Source organism: Crocodylus porosus, unplaced genomic scaffold, assembly GCF_001723895.1.
Source record: "Crocodylus porosus isolate Cpor-Errol unplaced genomic scaffold, CroPor_comp1, whole genome shotgun sequence".
Taxonomy (NCBI): Eukaryota; Metazoa; Chordata; order Crocodylia; family Crocodylidae; genus Crocodylus; species Crocodylus porosus.
This window is the reverse complement of record NW_017728949.1, coordinates 4,236,911-4,252,524: the sequence shown is the minus strand read 5'-3', so window position 1 is coordinate 4,252,524 and position 15,614 is coordinate 4,236,911. Positions and strand designations below refer to the sequence as shown.

Below are 15,614 nucleotides of genomic sequence, written 5' to 3'. Positions count from 1 at the left end.
GACCCCAGTATTCTTTCCTGCCATGGCAGGGGGTCGGACTAGATGATCTGCTCAGGTCCCTTCTGACCCTAGAAACTATGAAACTATAAGTCATATTGCAAAATGTAACAGAACAGAATTTTTTATCTTTGCTTTTTGTCATTTATACAGAGAGAATCTTTGAGGACCATGAAAATTTAGTTGAAAACCTTCTGAACTGGACAAGAGACAGTCAAAACAAACTTATGTTTGTGGAACGTATAGAAAAATACGCTCTTTTCAAAAATCCCCAGGTAAGTGTGAAGCTGTGTTTGAAGTTAAGAAAAAAAATCAGATTATAGACTTCTCTTGATAGTACGCATTTTAACATTTTTCTTTTTATATTGGCATCTGTACAAACAAGTACAGATTAGTTTTGTCTTTTGACCGTAGGTCCAAAATACACATTGTGGTCAGTGCAGAATAAAATGCCCCCTATAAAATCTTGATCTAAGCAATCCATTTTCTAAGTTTGAGAATACTTTCAAATATTACTTTCAAGCTAGTGTGCTAGGCATCTTTGTGCCCTAGGTAGCAGCAGTGCATAGACTGACTGTTGTTTTTGTGCCAACCTCCTGTATCCCCCCACTCCTTTGCACCTTCTGTCGACTTTTTACACTACTTACTGCATAGCAGCCCATCTGACCACTTCACAAGGATTTTTCACCATTATCTAGTCCTGTTCACCTCCAAAGGTTTAGGGGATAGGGTTTGAGCTTGTTTGCCTGGTGTTGTTACTACTAATGGCTACCTGTGGAATGTGGATTCTGTCACAGTGGGACAGAGACAATCACCTGATAGGAAAGAAGAAAAGGGAGAGCACATGTCCCCAAGGAGTTGCTTTTTTTTCACTTGTGTCCCTAGATCAACCAATTAAGAGGAGAAAAATAGCTGTTTTCAGTAATTAGCAGCTGAGGTATGGTAGTTAGGGTTTTCTGTTAATAGGCACAAGCAGAAAACAGTAATATCATGCTGGAGGGCTAGAAGCACCGAGGGGACAAAGGTAGAAAAAGAAGCAAAAAAAACTCCAAAAACATACAGCTTGAAAGATATAGAATTAACAAGGAGCATATTTAACATTACTACAGCTGCTTTTTCTGCTTCTTGTCTACATGTTTTCTACTTATGCTGTGGTCCATTGCAGCATATGCTGTTTTTATGCCTGTAGAATATGTGGCAGAGTAAGCCCCTGGTGCTGAACTACAAAAAAAATTATTAGTGATGTTGGATGCTTCAGTTCTTGCATTCCCACCTGAACATACGGTAAATAAACATGATTTTTCAACAAGCGTCGCACATCTCCCCCCAAAAAACAGGTTTCTGCTAAGTACCTCAAGATGAGGCACCCAAAATTGTAGGTCCTTTTGAAAACTTAGTCCTTATGCCTGAAACCCCTTCTTTTTACTAATTATCCTTAAGAGTGGGCCACCAGCATAAAACAGCAGTGCAGAATATACACAAATAAATATTTCACCTTGGTTAAAAGGTTGGGTCTGATCTAACACCGTGAATGTTGCTCCCTCTGGAAAGAACACGAGAACATGAAAGGGTGCAGAAGATGTTCCCTTTCACTACATCAAATGCTTTCAGATTAGGTGAGGAAGAATTCAGGATCATTGTACTAGTTAAGAGATTTGTTCAGTATCGTTACTCTTACCCATAGGACATACGAACTGTAACTTAAAAAACAAAGGAGAAGAAAAATAACTACTTGGCCACTAGGAAAAAAATCTTCATAGAAATATTTTTATTTGCAGAAACTATAGAGGTGGAGTGGAAGGAAGTAGAAATACCTCTACATGTACTTCTTGCAGTGAATGAGCAAGTCTGTTAAAAGTTCAGATTTTTCTCATCTAACTTTTATCCTGAGTTTTAATGTTATCTCTATATGTATTAAACTGGCCAGTGATTGGCTTTATGGTTTTGTAATGGGATTTGTGTTCCAGGGTGACCATGACACTCCCTGGTGGCTACGCAACCCCTGCCCTGCTCCAGCTCTAGGGTGCCCTCCCCTTCTTACCCATCATGCTTTGATCAAAGCAAAGGCTACCTGAGTATCCTTCAGTGAGCCCTAGTTCTTCTAGCTACTGGCAGGTCCCTCCTTGACCCTGCTCTGCTCTCAGTTCTGCCTCTGTCAGGCTAAGTGGGTCCTTTTGACCCATATGTGCCACCCCAGGGCACCTGTAGCCCTGGCTGTTGCGTGGCTCCAACTGCCCCTTACTCCACACCCATGCCTTGCAAGTGTTACTGTGAAATCATTCCCTTGTTGGGGCCTTGGTCTTCTCGGTCTCCACCCCTTTTCTTTTGCTGGGCCCTCTAGCTCCAGTCCACTGTCCCAGACTGAGCTTATGGGTACCAATCCATCTCTCTTCCTTGGATCTTGAACCCCTTTGCCCTGGTATCAGTCCTTCTCAGACACCCTTGGCCCTGTCCTTCCCCTGCTCTGGCTCTTGTTTGTCTAGGACCCCTGGCCTTGTCTCTGCCCTGGTCTGGGCACTGGGCTTCCCTTGGCTCTCTCTGCCTGGGTCTCCTGACCCTGCCTGGCATCTGCCCAAACTAGGCTACCCTCTTCTTGGCTGACACCTGCGTTTGAGCCAAAACCCACTCCATGTCCTGAGCCCCTGGCCCCTGTTGGGCTCAGGACACCCCCACATGCCCTTAGGTCGGGGTGGGCAATTATTTCAGCTGGAGGGCAGCTTACTCAATTTTAGCAAGCCATTGAGGGCCGCATGACAGACAGCTTGGGACAGATAAATATTAATTTTCTAAATTTTTTAGGGGCCCTGCAGCCTGGAATTTGGCCGCCCCTGCCTTAGGCACTATTGGAACCTCTGCCAACCCCTGGCACACCCAAACCAAAACCATCAGATTAAACTGTAATGAAGGAATATAAATGCACTGGCTGTGATATAAATTAAAGCTGCACTAAATCCATACATCAACAGTAACTTACTGTCAGAGCAACCATGCCTTCCCTTGCCCTAGATTACATCCCCCTGATAGCAAGCCTTCAGTGCGTTACTTGCATTTTTAGGGGATTCCAGGAGTCAGCAGAGTCCTTTCCTACCATCCATGACCAGGAGCTTTTCACTCTGCAGCTTTCTGGGCCAGCCTTGCCTGACCTGGCTCAGGCCCTTGACTTGTATGCAGACTAAGCCCTGCCCTTTCCAGTCAGGTGGTGCTCCAACTGATCAGGGGTTTCTGGTTAGGGAGATTGGCACAGCAGCTTATGACCAGGGATCCAGGCTTTCTGTTTACCACAGAAAAATGTGGATTTTCTCCTTTAAAGGTTGCTGGCAGAGTTGCAACATGCAAAGGGCTGCTTGAGGCTGGGGGGGAGCAGGACACAGGGGTCTCCCTGTGCATGTGCATATGTATATGTGCATGTGGCAGCCAGACTGTGGTGGAGAGCAGCTCTGGCAGGTCCCTCCAGGTAAGTCTATGGGAATGGGGGGGGGGCACAGGAAACATGTTGGGGGGGGAGAGCACGTGTCCCCGTCCCCCTCTCTCCATTTCTGTGCCCACAATGGGATGCAGGGCTGAAGCCTGGCTGGACCAGCTCTGAGCAGGAGCTGCCTCTACAGCCCAACGGTTGGGACCTGGCACAGGACGGAGCATCACACCACCATGGGCCACCAAGATAAGGTGCAGTGGCAATGCAGAGTTGTGCCTCCCGCTGCTGCCGGGCAGGCACAGGGCATCTCACCTTGGTGGCTATGGTAGTGCAGCTTTCCCTCCCACACTGGGTCCTGCCCTCTGCGCTATGGAGGTGGCTCCTGCCCTGTGCTAGTCTGGCGCAGCTGCAACCTTGTGCCCTGCTGTGGATGCAGGCATCTTGGGGGGCACATGTCCCCCACCCCCTAACGCGTTGCCTGTGTCCCACCAATTCCACATGCTGCCTGTGACCACATCCCCCCTTCCCCATACACTGACTTCATTCCCCACACACTGGGGGTAGAGGGGATGTGGGTTGGGAGTAAAGGGCACCAGCAAGGCTGGCAGATGCTGGGGGTCTGGAGTGAGGAGCGGTGGCAGACTCGGGAGAATGTAGGCTGGGGTGATCAGCACCAGCAGGGATAGGGGCGTGGGACAGGAGTGAGGAGCATTGCTGGGGCTTGGTGGGGCTGTGGCTTGGCAATGAGAGGCAGGAGCAGGGCAACAGCATAGCAGGGCTGCTCAGCCCTGTAAAGCAGCAGGGGAAGTGGGAAAGGACAGCCACAGCTGGACCTGTGTTCTGATGAGCAAAGCGGGTACAGGGAGCTCCAGTTTTCCATGATAAAAAAAACAAAACAAAATCAATGCCAAAATATAGGTATTTAGAATTTATTTTATTACAGGCAATCCTCAGACTTATGACACAATTGGATCCTGAAAACCACGTCTTAAGTTGAGACGTTGTAACTCAGAACTGATTTTCCCATAGGAGCAATGTTAGAAATGGGGGATTGGTTCCAGAACCAAGGTCTGATTACCCTATTTTCACCAAAAATAACACAGAATTTTGTACTTGGATAATTATAGATGAGTAATGTAGCTACATTAATGTATTTATATTGTAAATAGCAATTGTATTGATTTGGAAGGACTTCTCTAAGGTGAGTTTGCTGGACTTTTTAAAGGGTTCTTGGCTGGAGTCTTCTCAGGAGTCTTGGTTGCAGGTTTTTCTGGAGTCTTGTCTGCTTTCTTTAAAAAAGTGTCCAAGGAAGTTTGGACAGATGTTCTCCAGGGAGATGGGCAACACACCAAACTTGTTTGCTGGCGTGGTGTCAGATCAAGCGTTTTGAAGTTGAAACTGACGTCAGAAAGCCAAAACAGGGTGTCAGTTTATAAATGTCATAAGTGCTGTTCGTTGCAACTCGAAATGTCTTAAGTCAAGGACTGCTTGTATGACTGTGGCACTGGCAGGCCTTCAAATTGCTTCAAAATTGTAAATACAGCAGTGAAACACTGTGTTCAACTGATACCTATATATATAGTGGCATTTCATTTTAATCATGGAAAAATACAGATTTTGAGGTTTTTAATCAGAGAATTTTCAATTTGTGTTTTTATCAGAGTATTTGGGACTTTTAAACAGAGAAAACCAGATTCCTTGCTTATGACTGCTGCTCTAGCAGCCTCCCTGCTGGATGAGCTAGACTGTGTCCTACTATCCTGTTTCCTTAGCTCCCTAAGTCCCTTGCAAACAACTCCCCTCAGGCAGAGATTTCCTAACTTGCCACAGGTACACCCCTTCCCTCCAATGGCTAGCTCCCTACTTATGTAGCAGTGTTTCTTTGCTGTCTTCCTTCTTGTGGCTAGTCCCTATTCAGCTTCCTGGGCTCTGTGTGCTGCCTTTTCTCTCATTAAAGTAACAGGAGCCAGGAGCCCAAGACTCCCTGTTACAGGATTGTAAGGGTAGGATAAGATCTTGCCTATGAGGCTGTTACTTAAGGTAATTTCTCATAAACTAACAACTGAAAAGTTTTCTTAAAATACACAGTATAATTTTTTTGGTCCCAAGTACACTTTAACAATTCATCACAATGACTCGTGTGCTCTAAATCTGTGTTTATTGTGGATTATATTACTAGGAGACCAGAGAAGTCTTAGAGAATGGCTACACCCTTACCAGTAGGGAAAGATGAAAAAGAAAGAACACTTTGTTGTACTTCAGAACTTCAGTTGAAGTGTTATGCTTTCATTTTCTCTTGCTGCAGAACTATCTACTGGGGAAAAAAGAAACCTCTGAGATGGCAGACAGAAACAAAGAGGTGCTGCTAGAGGTAAGATTACTGTTGTAGAGAGTGGTGTTTATTTCTAAGTTACATTATGGTAAACTTAACTTAAAAGTTTGCTAACATGTACCCTGATGAATGAAGAGGAGTGAGTTTCCTGGCAGTGTAAAGCAGGATATGTTAAATGTGAAGTATTTATCTTGGAGATGTTCCCCTGTTCTTTGTGAATAAAAATGTTTGGGGATTTTATTACGTTAACAGCAGAATTGAATGAAAGATCTTGTCTTGTACTGGGATCAAATCTGTGCCATCTACAGTTGTATTTAAACATAGTTGAGATTTGCAGGACTCTAGCATAGTGTTTGATCCCATGAAAATATGAACATTTTTTCTAGAAATGGTACTTTCCAAACTTCTGTCTGCTACCCATATAGTATTGGGTTTGCATAATACAGCTGAGTCTCAGGCAGCAGTTTGTTGTATCCAAAATTGTGTTGCTAAACAAATGTATAAGAAATTGAAACAGTAATAGTTTAATAGATCAAAACCCCCACAAAATACAAAATAATAAAGACAAGGGAGAAAAAAATGTATTAGACAAGGGAGCTAATTAAAATGAAAAAAAAATTAAACAGCTTTTCAGAACAAAAGCAACCACAAATAGAAAAAAATATCAAATGTTAAATATGACCTTAGGCTCAATTTTCTACAGTTCTGTGCCATTTGAAAGAAGAGACATCCTAATACTGAAAATGTTTTCTAGCTGTTACATTCAGATGACTAGCACTTCGGATACAAAATGGGAGGGTAATGGGTGTGCTTCCTTTTGGAAATAAGTATGATTTCAATGGAATAACACTAAAGTAAATATTTAAAATAGGGCTAAAATATATTGGATTACACTTATTAAGGTTTTATTTATAAATGTATAAATGATTATTAAATTACGAAGAGATGTTTTAATACATGGTTAAACAGTTGCTAAAAACTGCTTGAATCATCAGGTTGCTTGTAACTATGACAGAGATGCAACCAGCATTTACACCACCTACTTATGTTCTCACAATCCTTTATAATACCTACTAGTTATTTTTAAAACATGTTGGAGCATCTGTTAATCCTTTAGGAATCCTTTATCAATATAAATTTAATATAAAGCATGACCAACATTTGTAGTATGAGCATTTAGTAGGAGAAACACACGTATGAGATGAATCATGATTGGGCCCAAGTAATTATTAATTGGGCTTTTTGCATATTTGGGAACTAGGACTCGTTCTCCAAATTTGTCTAGGATTAGTTGGAGCACTTCAGGACCAATTGTTGATAAGCAGCATTTAAGAAACTTTCGCAGTAGTGGCTGAGTAGCACCTTTGTTAGTGTTCTCTAAATAAAAAAGCAATTAGCTCAGAAAATTCAAAGATCAAATGGGCCTGTAAGACTTGAACTGCCTTTTTTTGCTTTATAATTGGTCCCTCCATGTTATAACTGAGTACAGAAGAAATTGCTCCTGATATGTGTTCTCTAGATAAAGAAATTCCAACTACAGCACTGTAAAGTCAGTCAGTTCATCATTAAAAAAAATTAGCATGCTGCATGTTCTCTCTCTTTTCAATGGTTCCTTTGGTTCTCTATAGGAATGTTTTTGTGGAAGTTCTGTAACAGTGCCAGAAATTGAGGGAGTCCTGTGGCTGAAAGATGATGGCAAGAAGTCTTGGAAGAAACGTTACTTTCTTTTGCGAGCTTCTGGAATCTACTATGTTCCTAAAGGAAAAGCAAAGGTGGATTTTTTATTAAAAATCATTGTTTACTCTAACTTGCTATCTGGTAACTGTATTCTTCTGAAGGAAAAAAGGCAAATAAAACACATCCTGTTGATTAATTTAAACCTGAATGTTGCATGTAGTAGGAGCCTTGAATACTACTGCTGAACTTCAGCATTACGCTCTTGTGTAGTTTAGTATCAAAATCCCTTCCTAAAAAGCATCTTATGGCATATGTTTATTCTAGAAGCATGTAATGCAAGGATTCTGACCACAGATTAAAATGCAGGTCATGAAGATCGTCCATTTAGAAGAGTTTGACTTGCATCTTTGTTCGCCATAGCGGATTTTCCCTGAAAAGTTAGTACTTGAGTTCAAGTGAATATCTTTCTCCCTGCCTGCATCAGTAGGCCTGTTTTTCTGAGATTGAGGACTGACCAACACTGCAAATATCAGTGTATCCTTGACTGACACGTGCCAGGAAAAGTAAAACTCCAAATTACTGTTAGAAGTTCATATCTAGTGGCTCTTTTTTAACTTAATTTTAAATGTGATTTTGGAGTCAATACATATTCTGAAATCAATTCCCAGTTTCTAAAAGCTTGTTTACAAAAATAATAATATAAAATAGAATAAAAATAAAAGTTTAAATATTTCCAAATGTCCTGCCAGTTTTGGGTTTGTTTGCTTTTTTTCAAGATCTCTGGAGTATTTTCCTCTCTCTGCAATGGAGCATTCTTATAACTAAGACTACTTACAAAAGCTCAGATTCAGAAATTTATCATGCTGTGTTGGAAAATTGGCTGAATCTCCCTGAACTTCTGGAGCATGAATTATAGTATATGGTTCTTGGGTTTAGTTTCTTGGCACTGGTGCATCCATTTGCAGCAATGTGCTTTGTTCTGAATAGTTCAAAACTAAGGGTTTCTCTGTACATTCATTTTGCAGCAGTTTATTTAAAGGTGTGAGATTCCTCCAATTTCTGTTCTTTGTTACTTACACCGGTTTGTCATGTGGATCTCCTTGGTTATGCTTGCCAGTATGCTTCCCTCTGTAGCTACCAAGCTGACCCAATATATGTAAGAGTCACTTCAGACATAGCTGCTGCAGTTTAACTACATCAGATGTCTAGCTAAACTGATGAACCTATCTACATTAGTGCTACTTAACAGGGCTGCTACAGAAACCTGCCAGGGGTGTTGTGATGTTGTTGCTGCTGCCACTGGATAGAAGTGCCCCACATTCCTCCATTTCCAGCATGTCAGAGTTGAGTGCAGAAGCAGCTGCAGAAGAGTCTTGCTTACCTGCATTACACTATGCAGGCAGATCCACCACTTCTGCTGTAGCACTTCCTTGTTCAGGTTCAATGTGCCTCGTAAGAGCAGAGGTGCATGGAGCACTTCTATGTGGTGGCAGTGGCATGTATCTCCAAGCTGCTGCTGCCACAAGGTGAAACTGCCCTGCGAGCCTCTGTTTTCAGGAAGGTCATCAGAGCTGAACAGGAAAAGCAGCAGTGGCATGCCTGTCCACATAAAGAAATGCAGGCACATGCAGCTTTGTCCTGCTGCCACTTTTCAATTCAGCTCTGACATGCCTCCTGGAAACAGAGGTATGCAGGACAATTCCACCTGCCCTGCTCAGCTCTTCTTCCAGGAGACACCACGCAGTGTCAGGCTGGGAAGGGCTGCAGCAAGAGCATGTGTTCCTGCCACAACCACTCCCAGATCTGCCTGAAAGAGGCACAGTTCCACCTGGCCATGCCAGTGGAATCAATTAAGAACACGTTAATTATGAATAGAAATATTATTTGATAATGTTCAGAACATAGTTATATTAGGTATTTTAATGAGGTGCTGCTGAATTTTGAAAATTTTTGGAGTCTAAACAGGCTGAGAACCACTAGTCTGTATAGACCATGCCTCAGTAGGAAGAGCTTGTAGTCAAATGTGGAGGTTTTTCATTGGCCCTCTGATCTTCCTTATGAAGAGTTTTCATAAATTATTCTTTTGGTATTTAACAGGTTTCACGGGATCTTGTGTGCTTTCTTCAGCTGGATCACGTCAATGTTTACTATGGACAAGACTATCGGAACAAATATAAAGCCCCTACAGACTACTGTTTAGCGCTAAAGGTAACTTTGTAGGTGTGCTAAGAAATCCTCGTCCAAACGCCACAAGTTTAAAGGCACCAACAGCAAATTTCAAAGCATGCTTTCTTTGTCTGGTATGGTGGTTCTCAATTCAGGTGCCATAAGACCCTTTCAAAGCGCTGTGGTGCCACAGCCAGGTGAAACTGCCCTGTGTACGTCAGTTTCCAGGGGGTACCTGCAGAGCCAAACTGGGAAGTGAGGTTACAAAATTAGGCTTCTGGGTTCAGTGTAAACTAATATTTGCAGGGGCTTCTTCCATAGTTGCTTCCCTGTTGGGTTCTCCAGGTACTCCTGTAAACAAAAGTTTGCAGGAGAATTCTACCTGCTGAGGTCAGCCCAACAGCCTGGTGATGAGATATTAGGACAGTGGTTCTCAACTGAGATGCCACCCAGTTCAGAAAAGTTCATGGCAAGGGTGCCTCGAGTCTAAAATGGATGAGAACCACTAGTCTGGTGTCTTATGACAACTAGGTTCTTTTAGCCATGTCCTTTTAGTTGTGAGGAAGTAGGGAAGAAGAGGATTTAATATAGAGAATTAGTATAGAAAATTTGTACAGAAAGCTTGTAATGCAGAACATGCTCTCTAATGGTGTAACCAGTACAAAATTACACTAACTTTCAGTGTGAATCTCAGAAATATTACTTTGAATGGTAAGTAATTCAGTCTACTGAACAGCTGCTTCCATAAATTATAGAGAATAAGAAGCATTTTTATTACTTACTAGAAAATACATTCTGTTATGCAGCCCGCTGTTAAATGGAAGAGTGGGACAATGCAGAGAGGCAAGGTAACTATGCAGTTCCTTTTGGCCATGCATGGCTGGTTGTTTCCCCTCTGCATACGAGCCACATGGGGGAGATGAGAAATTATTGCACTAGTCAATAAGCTCTTACAGTAGGTTCTGCCTTGTTCAATTTACATTTCCCAAAAGTACTGCTGTTTGAAACCTGGAGGGTTAAATCCTGTTTCCCTTCACATGCCTATATGGCACATATGCAGCCAGGTAACTTGAATTTTGGCACTTGCTCACGGTTTGGGATTGTTTCACCTGGCACAGAAGTGGGGACCCTGTTCCAGCTCCCTCCTTGACCCCTGAATAGCCAAGAGAGGGAGATAAATGGTAGTCAAATAGAAAACAACAAGCAAGAAGATATGTGACTCAGTGAAATGAATGCTATTTTGATGGGAGGGTCCATGAATTCTAGGCTAGACCCTTGCTCTGACTGAGGCAGAAGCTTCTCCACTGCTTTTCTTAGACAGTGAATATTAAATGCAAGGTGCAGTGGGTCAGTGTAAAGAGGAGTCTGTCTAATGTTTCACCTGTAGCTTGCTGGTTAAAACACTTTGCTGCAAAGCAAGAGAGATTCAGACGCCCTAGCAGTAAATGGGTAAGTGCTAGGGCTGTGCGAAAGTTCGGTCCCTGATTCGATTTGGCAGAGATTCGACCCAATTCAGTGGCCAAATCTCCAAATCCAAATTGAATCGGAGAACCCTTTAATCTCTCTGAATCGAATCGGGACCCTCCGGAGTGATTTGGAAAAATTTGATGATTTGGACATAGACATAGCTTTAAATGTTTTTCCTACATACCTCTAGGTAGCAGGTGGTTCGTGAATGCTGTGATGCTGGGGCACATGGAGTGTCCCACAGGACCGCAGGGGGGCTCCCCAACACTCGGCAGCAGACCCAGAAGTGGACCAGAAGCATTTCCGATCCACTTCCAGGTCTTCTGGGAAGCATGCTGGGGGCCCTCCTGCGCCTCCCTGGCTCAGCAACTGGTGCCTCCTGGGTCTTGTGGGGTGGGGAGGGGGCACTTGAGGTCCCCCCCGTAGCCAATCACTAAGCCAGGGGGTGTGGGGGAACCCTCCTGCATGCTCCCCAGCAGACCTGGAAGTACGTCCAGTCCACTTCTGGGTTTGCCGCCAAACACGCGGGGGGGGGCCCCCCTGTGCTCTTGTGGGATGCTCCACCCCAGCATCACAGCTTTCATGAGTTGCGCCTGGTACCTCAAGGTATGTAGAAAAAACACTTAAAGCTGTGTCTATGGCCAAATTGCTGATTCTCCAAATCAGCATCAAATCTTCAGATTCAGGTTCAGCTGAATCGAACTGGGGACAGTGATCAGAATCGACTAATTGAATTGCTGTCCCCGATTTGGGCTGAATTCATATCAAATAGGGCCTGTTTCACACACCCCTAGTAAGTAAGTGCCCTTACTACTGGGCTATGGAGGACACCTCTGACCCCCAGTCACGGATGTTTGCCCAGCTACAGTTTCTGAATTTATCTGGATAATCTATATGTTACCAGGTAACTGCCCAGCCAGAGCGTGCCCCTCCTAAGCATGCTCTGTGCACACATGCAAACTTGAATGCCCGGGGCTGACTTGCAGACAATGCATAAGTGCCAAAAACTGCAGTTACATAGCTGTCTGCATTATATTTAAGGGCATAAAGTGTAACAGCATTTAGCCTTACGTTTCTCTGTGCGCTCTTGGGCACCTATACAGCAAGGCTGCTCCAACACACTGTAATTATAGCACATTGGAGCAGACTCAATCAAGTCTGCTGGAGCGTAGTAATTACTGCGATCCAGCAGACTCCAGCGTCTTGTGTATCAGTGTCCCTACACCGTAAGATGACAGTGGGGTGCTTTAACAAAAGCTTGCTTGATGTTTAGTTAAAGCACCCCTGCCATTTTTAAGTGCAGGGACACAGCGGCAGGAAATCAGCTGGAGTCATAGGATCCCAGCAAGATAAGCATCCAAATTTCTCTTGAAGGTGTTCAATGTAGGTGCTCAAACCACCTCCAGTGGCAGGCTATTCCAGACTTTGGGGGCTTGGACAGTGAAGAAATTCTTCCTTGTGTCCAGCATGAAACAGTCTCGCAGGAGTTTATAACCATTCGACCTTGTCATCCCTTGGGGTGCTCTGGTGAACGATCGTTTCCCCAGAACCTGGTGAAACACCCCTGATAAACTTATAGGTGACCATCCGATCGTCCCTGAGCCTGCTTTTTTCCAGGCTAATAAGCCCCATAGTTCTCAACCTGTTGTCATAAAATCTGTTTTCCTGATCTCTGATCATGCGCGTGGTTCTTCTCTCAAGCTTCTCCACATCCTTTTTGAATTGTGGAGCCCAAAACTGGATGCAGTACTCCAGCTGCAGCCTCACCAAGGCCAATTACAATGAGAGAATGACATCCTAGGATTTGCTTGAGAAGCATCTATGGATGCAGGCCAGCATTTTGGTTGCTTTACTAGCCGCAGCATTACATGGAAGGCTCGTATTCATCTTGTGGTCAAGATGAATGTTTGAGGAAAAGCAGGGGGAGGGAGAGGGATGCAAAAGGAGAATCTTTCCATGATACTGGTAGCGAAGAAGGGGCATGGAGCATTTTTGCCATATGACTTTGCCATATGACTTTGTTGTGTTGTGTTGTGACTTGTTTGACATATAGTACACTACCGACCCTAGGTTAGAGGAAAAATTGTCAAAAGTGTCACTGTTTGCCCTTTTTTATGAAAGTGAGAAACATTCTCTAGACATCTTCCACATAATTTTCCTAGACAGACATATAGTAAACTCAGGGGTCAAATTTTTAGTGCATTCCCACCATAAATTAAATGAGCCTTTTTAATTTGAAACCCCCTATCAGTCGGTGATATGCACTGGTTCTTTAGTAAAACTGCGTAGATAAAGATCAGAGCTGAATACATCCTAAGATGGGAGGCATGAAAAGCAACTGAAAAGGAAATGCATGTAATTAATATAGTGCCCAATTGCAATATTTTATTTAAGGTTGTGACCTTAAACCATAGGGCTACCAACTGAAATACTGTCAGAGTTATTTTACATAGTGCCACACTATCTTCCTGTAGCAATCAAGCTACCATCTTATTCCCACACATTGTGTTAGAAATAGTGCCAAACTGAGTCAAAAAGCTATGCCATGTATAGGTTGAAACAGGTTTTTACACTGCGTTCACACTGAGAAGTCCTTGATTATGAATTGGATAGTGGTGGAAGGATGTTAAAAATGGTCGTTCTTCTTTAGCGGGTCAGGTTGCTTGTTTGTTTACATCTTATGCTTTCATTTCATATATGAGTTACTAAAATGCTTGACGTGGCTACTGCTTCCTAATGTCTCCAAACTCAATGAAAAGGTTACAAAATCCTGCATAGTTACAAATGTTGTATATCTAATACCTTTAAATGGAAAAGGTATGCAGTGCTTCTTCAGTTAATTGGAAGCAATTAGAGGCAGAATTTTAATTTCTTTGGGTAACATTTTTGCTGTAAAATGGTTTCCTGAATAGAAAATATCAAGGCAGAAATGGAATTGTGCCTATTTCTCCAGCGTGTCATATTCTATCTACATAATTCAAACGTGGCTCTCACTGAGCCATTTCTTAAAACCTGCTGACCATTCAGTATAAACTAGGCCAAACCATATTAGAACAAATTAAAAAAAAAACACCTTAATTTCCATTTTGAGTGTAAGTCATAAAAATCCTTTCTATCCATGTTCTCAAATTTTAAGAACTCAAATTTTAATATGTGTTCTTTTCAAGTAGGGACTTGTGATATGGTTACTTGACTATTTAGCACAGTGTTGAAGGTGTAAAATAAAATGTAGTGGTGGTATGTCACCAGGCAGTTTAACAGGAGATTTAAAATGACACTGAGCTTTCTCTCTCACAAAGATGTCTTTTGTATAAGTCAGGTTTTAGCAAATTGAAGAGTATAGTTTATTTATAGATGCTCAGCTTATACCACTAGTATTAACAAAGTTGGAAATTAACTCCCAACTGCCCAAGATTTTTTTCAGAAAGAATTTTTTAACAAATGGATACTGTACACTCACATTTCATAGATATCATAGACATTAGGGCTGGAAGGGACCTCAGAAGATCATCCAGTCCAGCCCCCCACCTGAATGGCAGGAAATCAGCAGGGGTTATACGATCCCAGCAGGATAAGCATCCAATTTGCTCTTGAAGGTGTTCAATGTAGGTCCTTGAACCACCTCCAGTGGCAGGCTGTTCCAGAGCTTGGGGGCTCGGACAGTAAAGAAATTCTTCCTTATGTCACACAGCCTGAAACGGTCTTGCAGTAGTTTATGACTACTCAACCTCATCATCCCTTGGGGTGCTCCGGTGAACAAAAGTTCCCTCAGATCCTGGTGGTCACCCCTGATAAATTTATAGGTGGCCATCAGATCGCCCCTGAGCCTGCGCTTTCCCAGGCTAAAGAGCCCCATGGCTCTCAGCTTGTCGTCGTAAGGTCTGTTTTCCTGACCTCTGATCATGCGCGTGGCTCTCCTCTGGACTCTCTCAAGCTTCTCCACATCCTTTTTGAATTGTGGAGCCCAAAACTAGACACAGTACTCCAGCTTCAGCCTCACCAAGGCCGAGTACAAGGGGAGAATGACGCCCCGGGATTTGCTTGAGAAGCATCTATGGATTCAAGCCAGGGTTTTGGTCGCTTTACTAGCCGCAGCATCGCATTGCAGGCTCATGTTCATCTTGTGGTGAATCATGACCCCCAAGTCTCCTTCTGCGGTAGTGCTAGCCAGCGTAGCACTGCCAAGCTTATAAGCATGCTGTAGGCTTTTCCTCTCGAGGTGGAGAACCTTGCATTTTTTCGGTGTTAAACACCATCAGGTTTTCATCTGCCCATTTGCTGAGCCTGTCTAGGTCAGCCTGGATCCACTCACCTGTCTTCTGATGTAGATGCTTTGCCCCAAAGTTTGGTGTCATCGGCAAACTTGGCCAGTCCACTCCTGACTCCACTGTCCACATTATTAATGAAGATATTTCATAGATTTCATAGACATTAGGGCTGGAAGGGACCTCGGAAGATCATTGAGTCCAGCCCCCCACCCAAAGGGCAGGAAGTCAGCTGGGGTCATAGGATCCCAACAAGATAAGCAACCTATTTGCTCTTGAAGGTGTTCAGACTAGG

The 15,614-nt window shown here is 43.2% G+C and overlaps 1 protein-coding gene across 1 annotated transcript in view; it reads left to right on the top strand.

Moving 5' to 3' along the window:
• The window catches only part of RAPH1 (Ras association (RalGDS/AF-6) and pleckstrin homology domains 1), an 86,279-nt gene that overhangs the window by 63,584 nt on the left and 7,081 nt on the right, over nucleotides 1–15,614 (top strand). Inside the window, exons 8-11 of the mRNA XM_019553660.1 lie at nucleotides 151–272; nucleotides 5,718–5,783; nucleotides 7,373–7,516; nucleotides 9,519–9,629. Of these exons, the coding sequence (XP_019409205.1) occupies nucleotides 151–272; nucleotides 5,718–5,783; nucleotides 7,373–7,516; nucleotides 9,519–9,629 (443 nt within the window). The remainder of the gene's footprint in view (nucleotides 1–150; nucleotides 273–5,717; nucleotides 5,784–7,372; nucleotides 7,517–9,518; nucleotides 9,630–15,614) is intronic.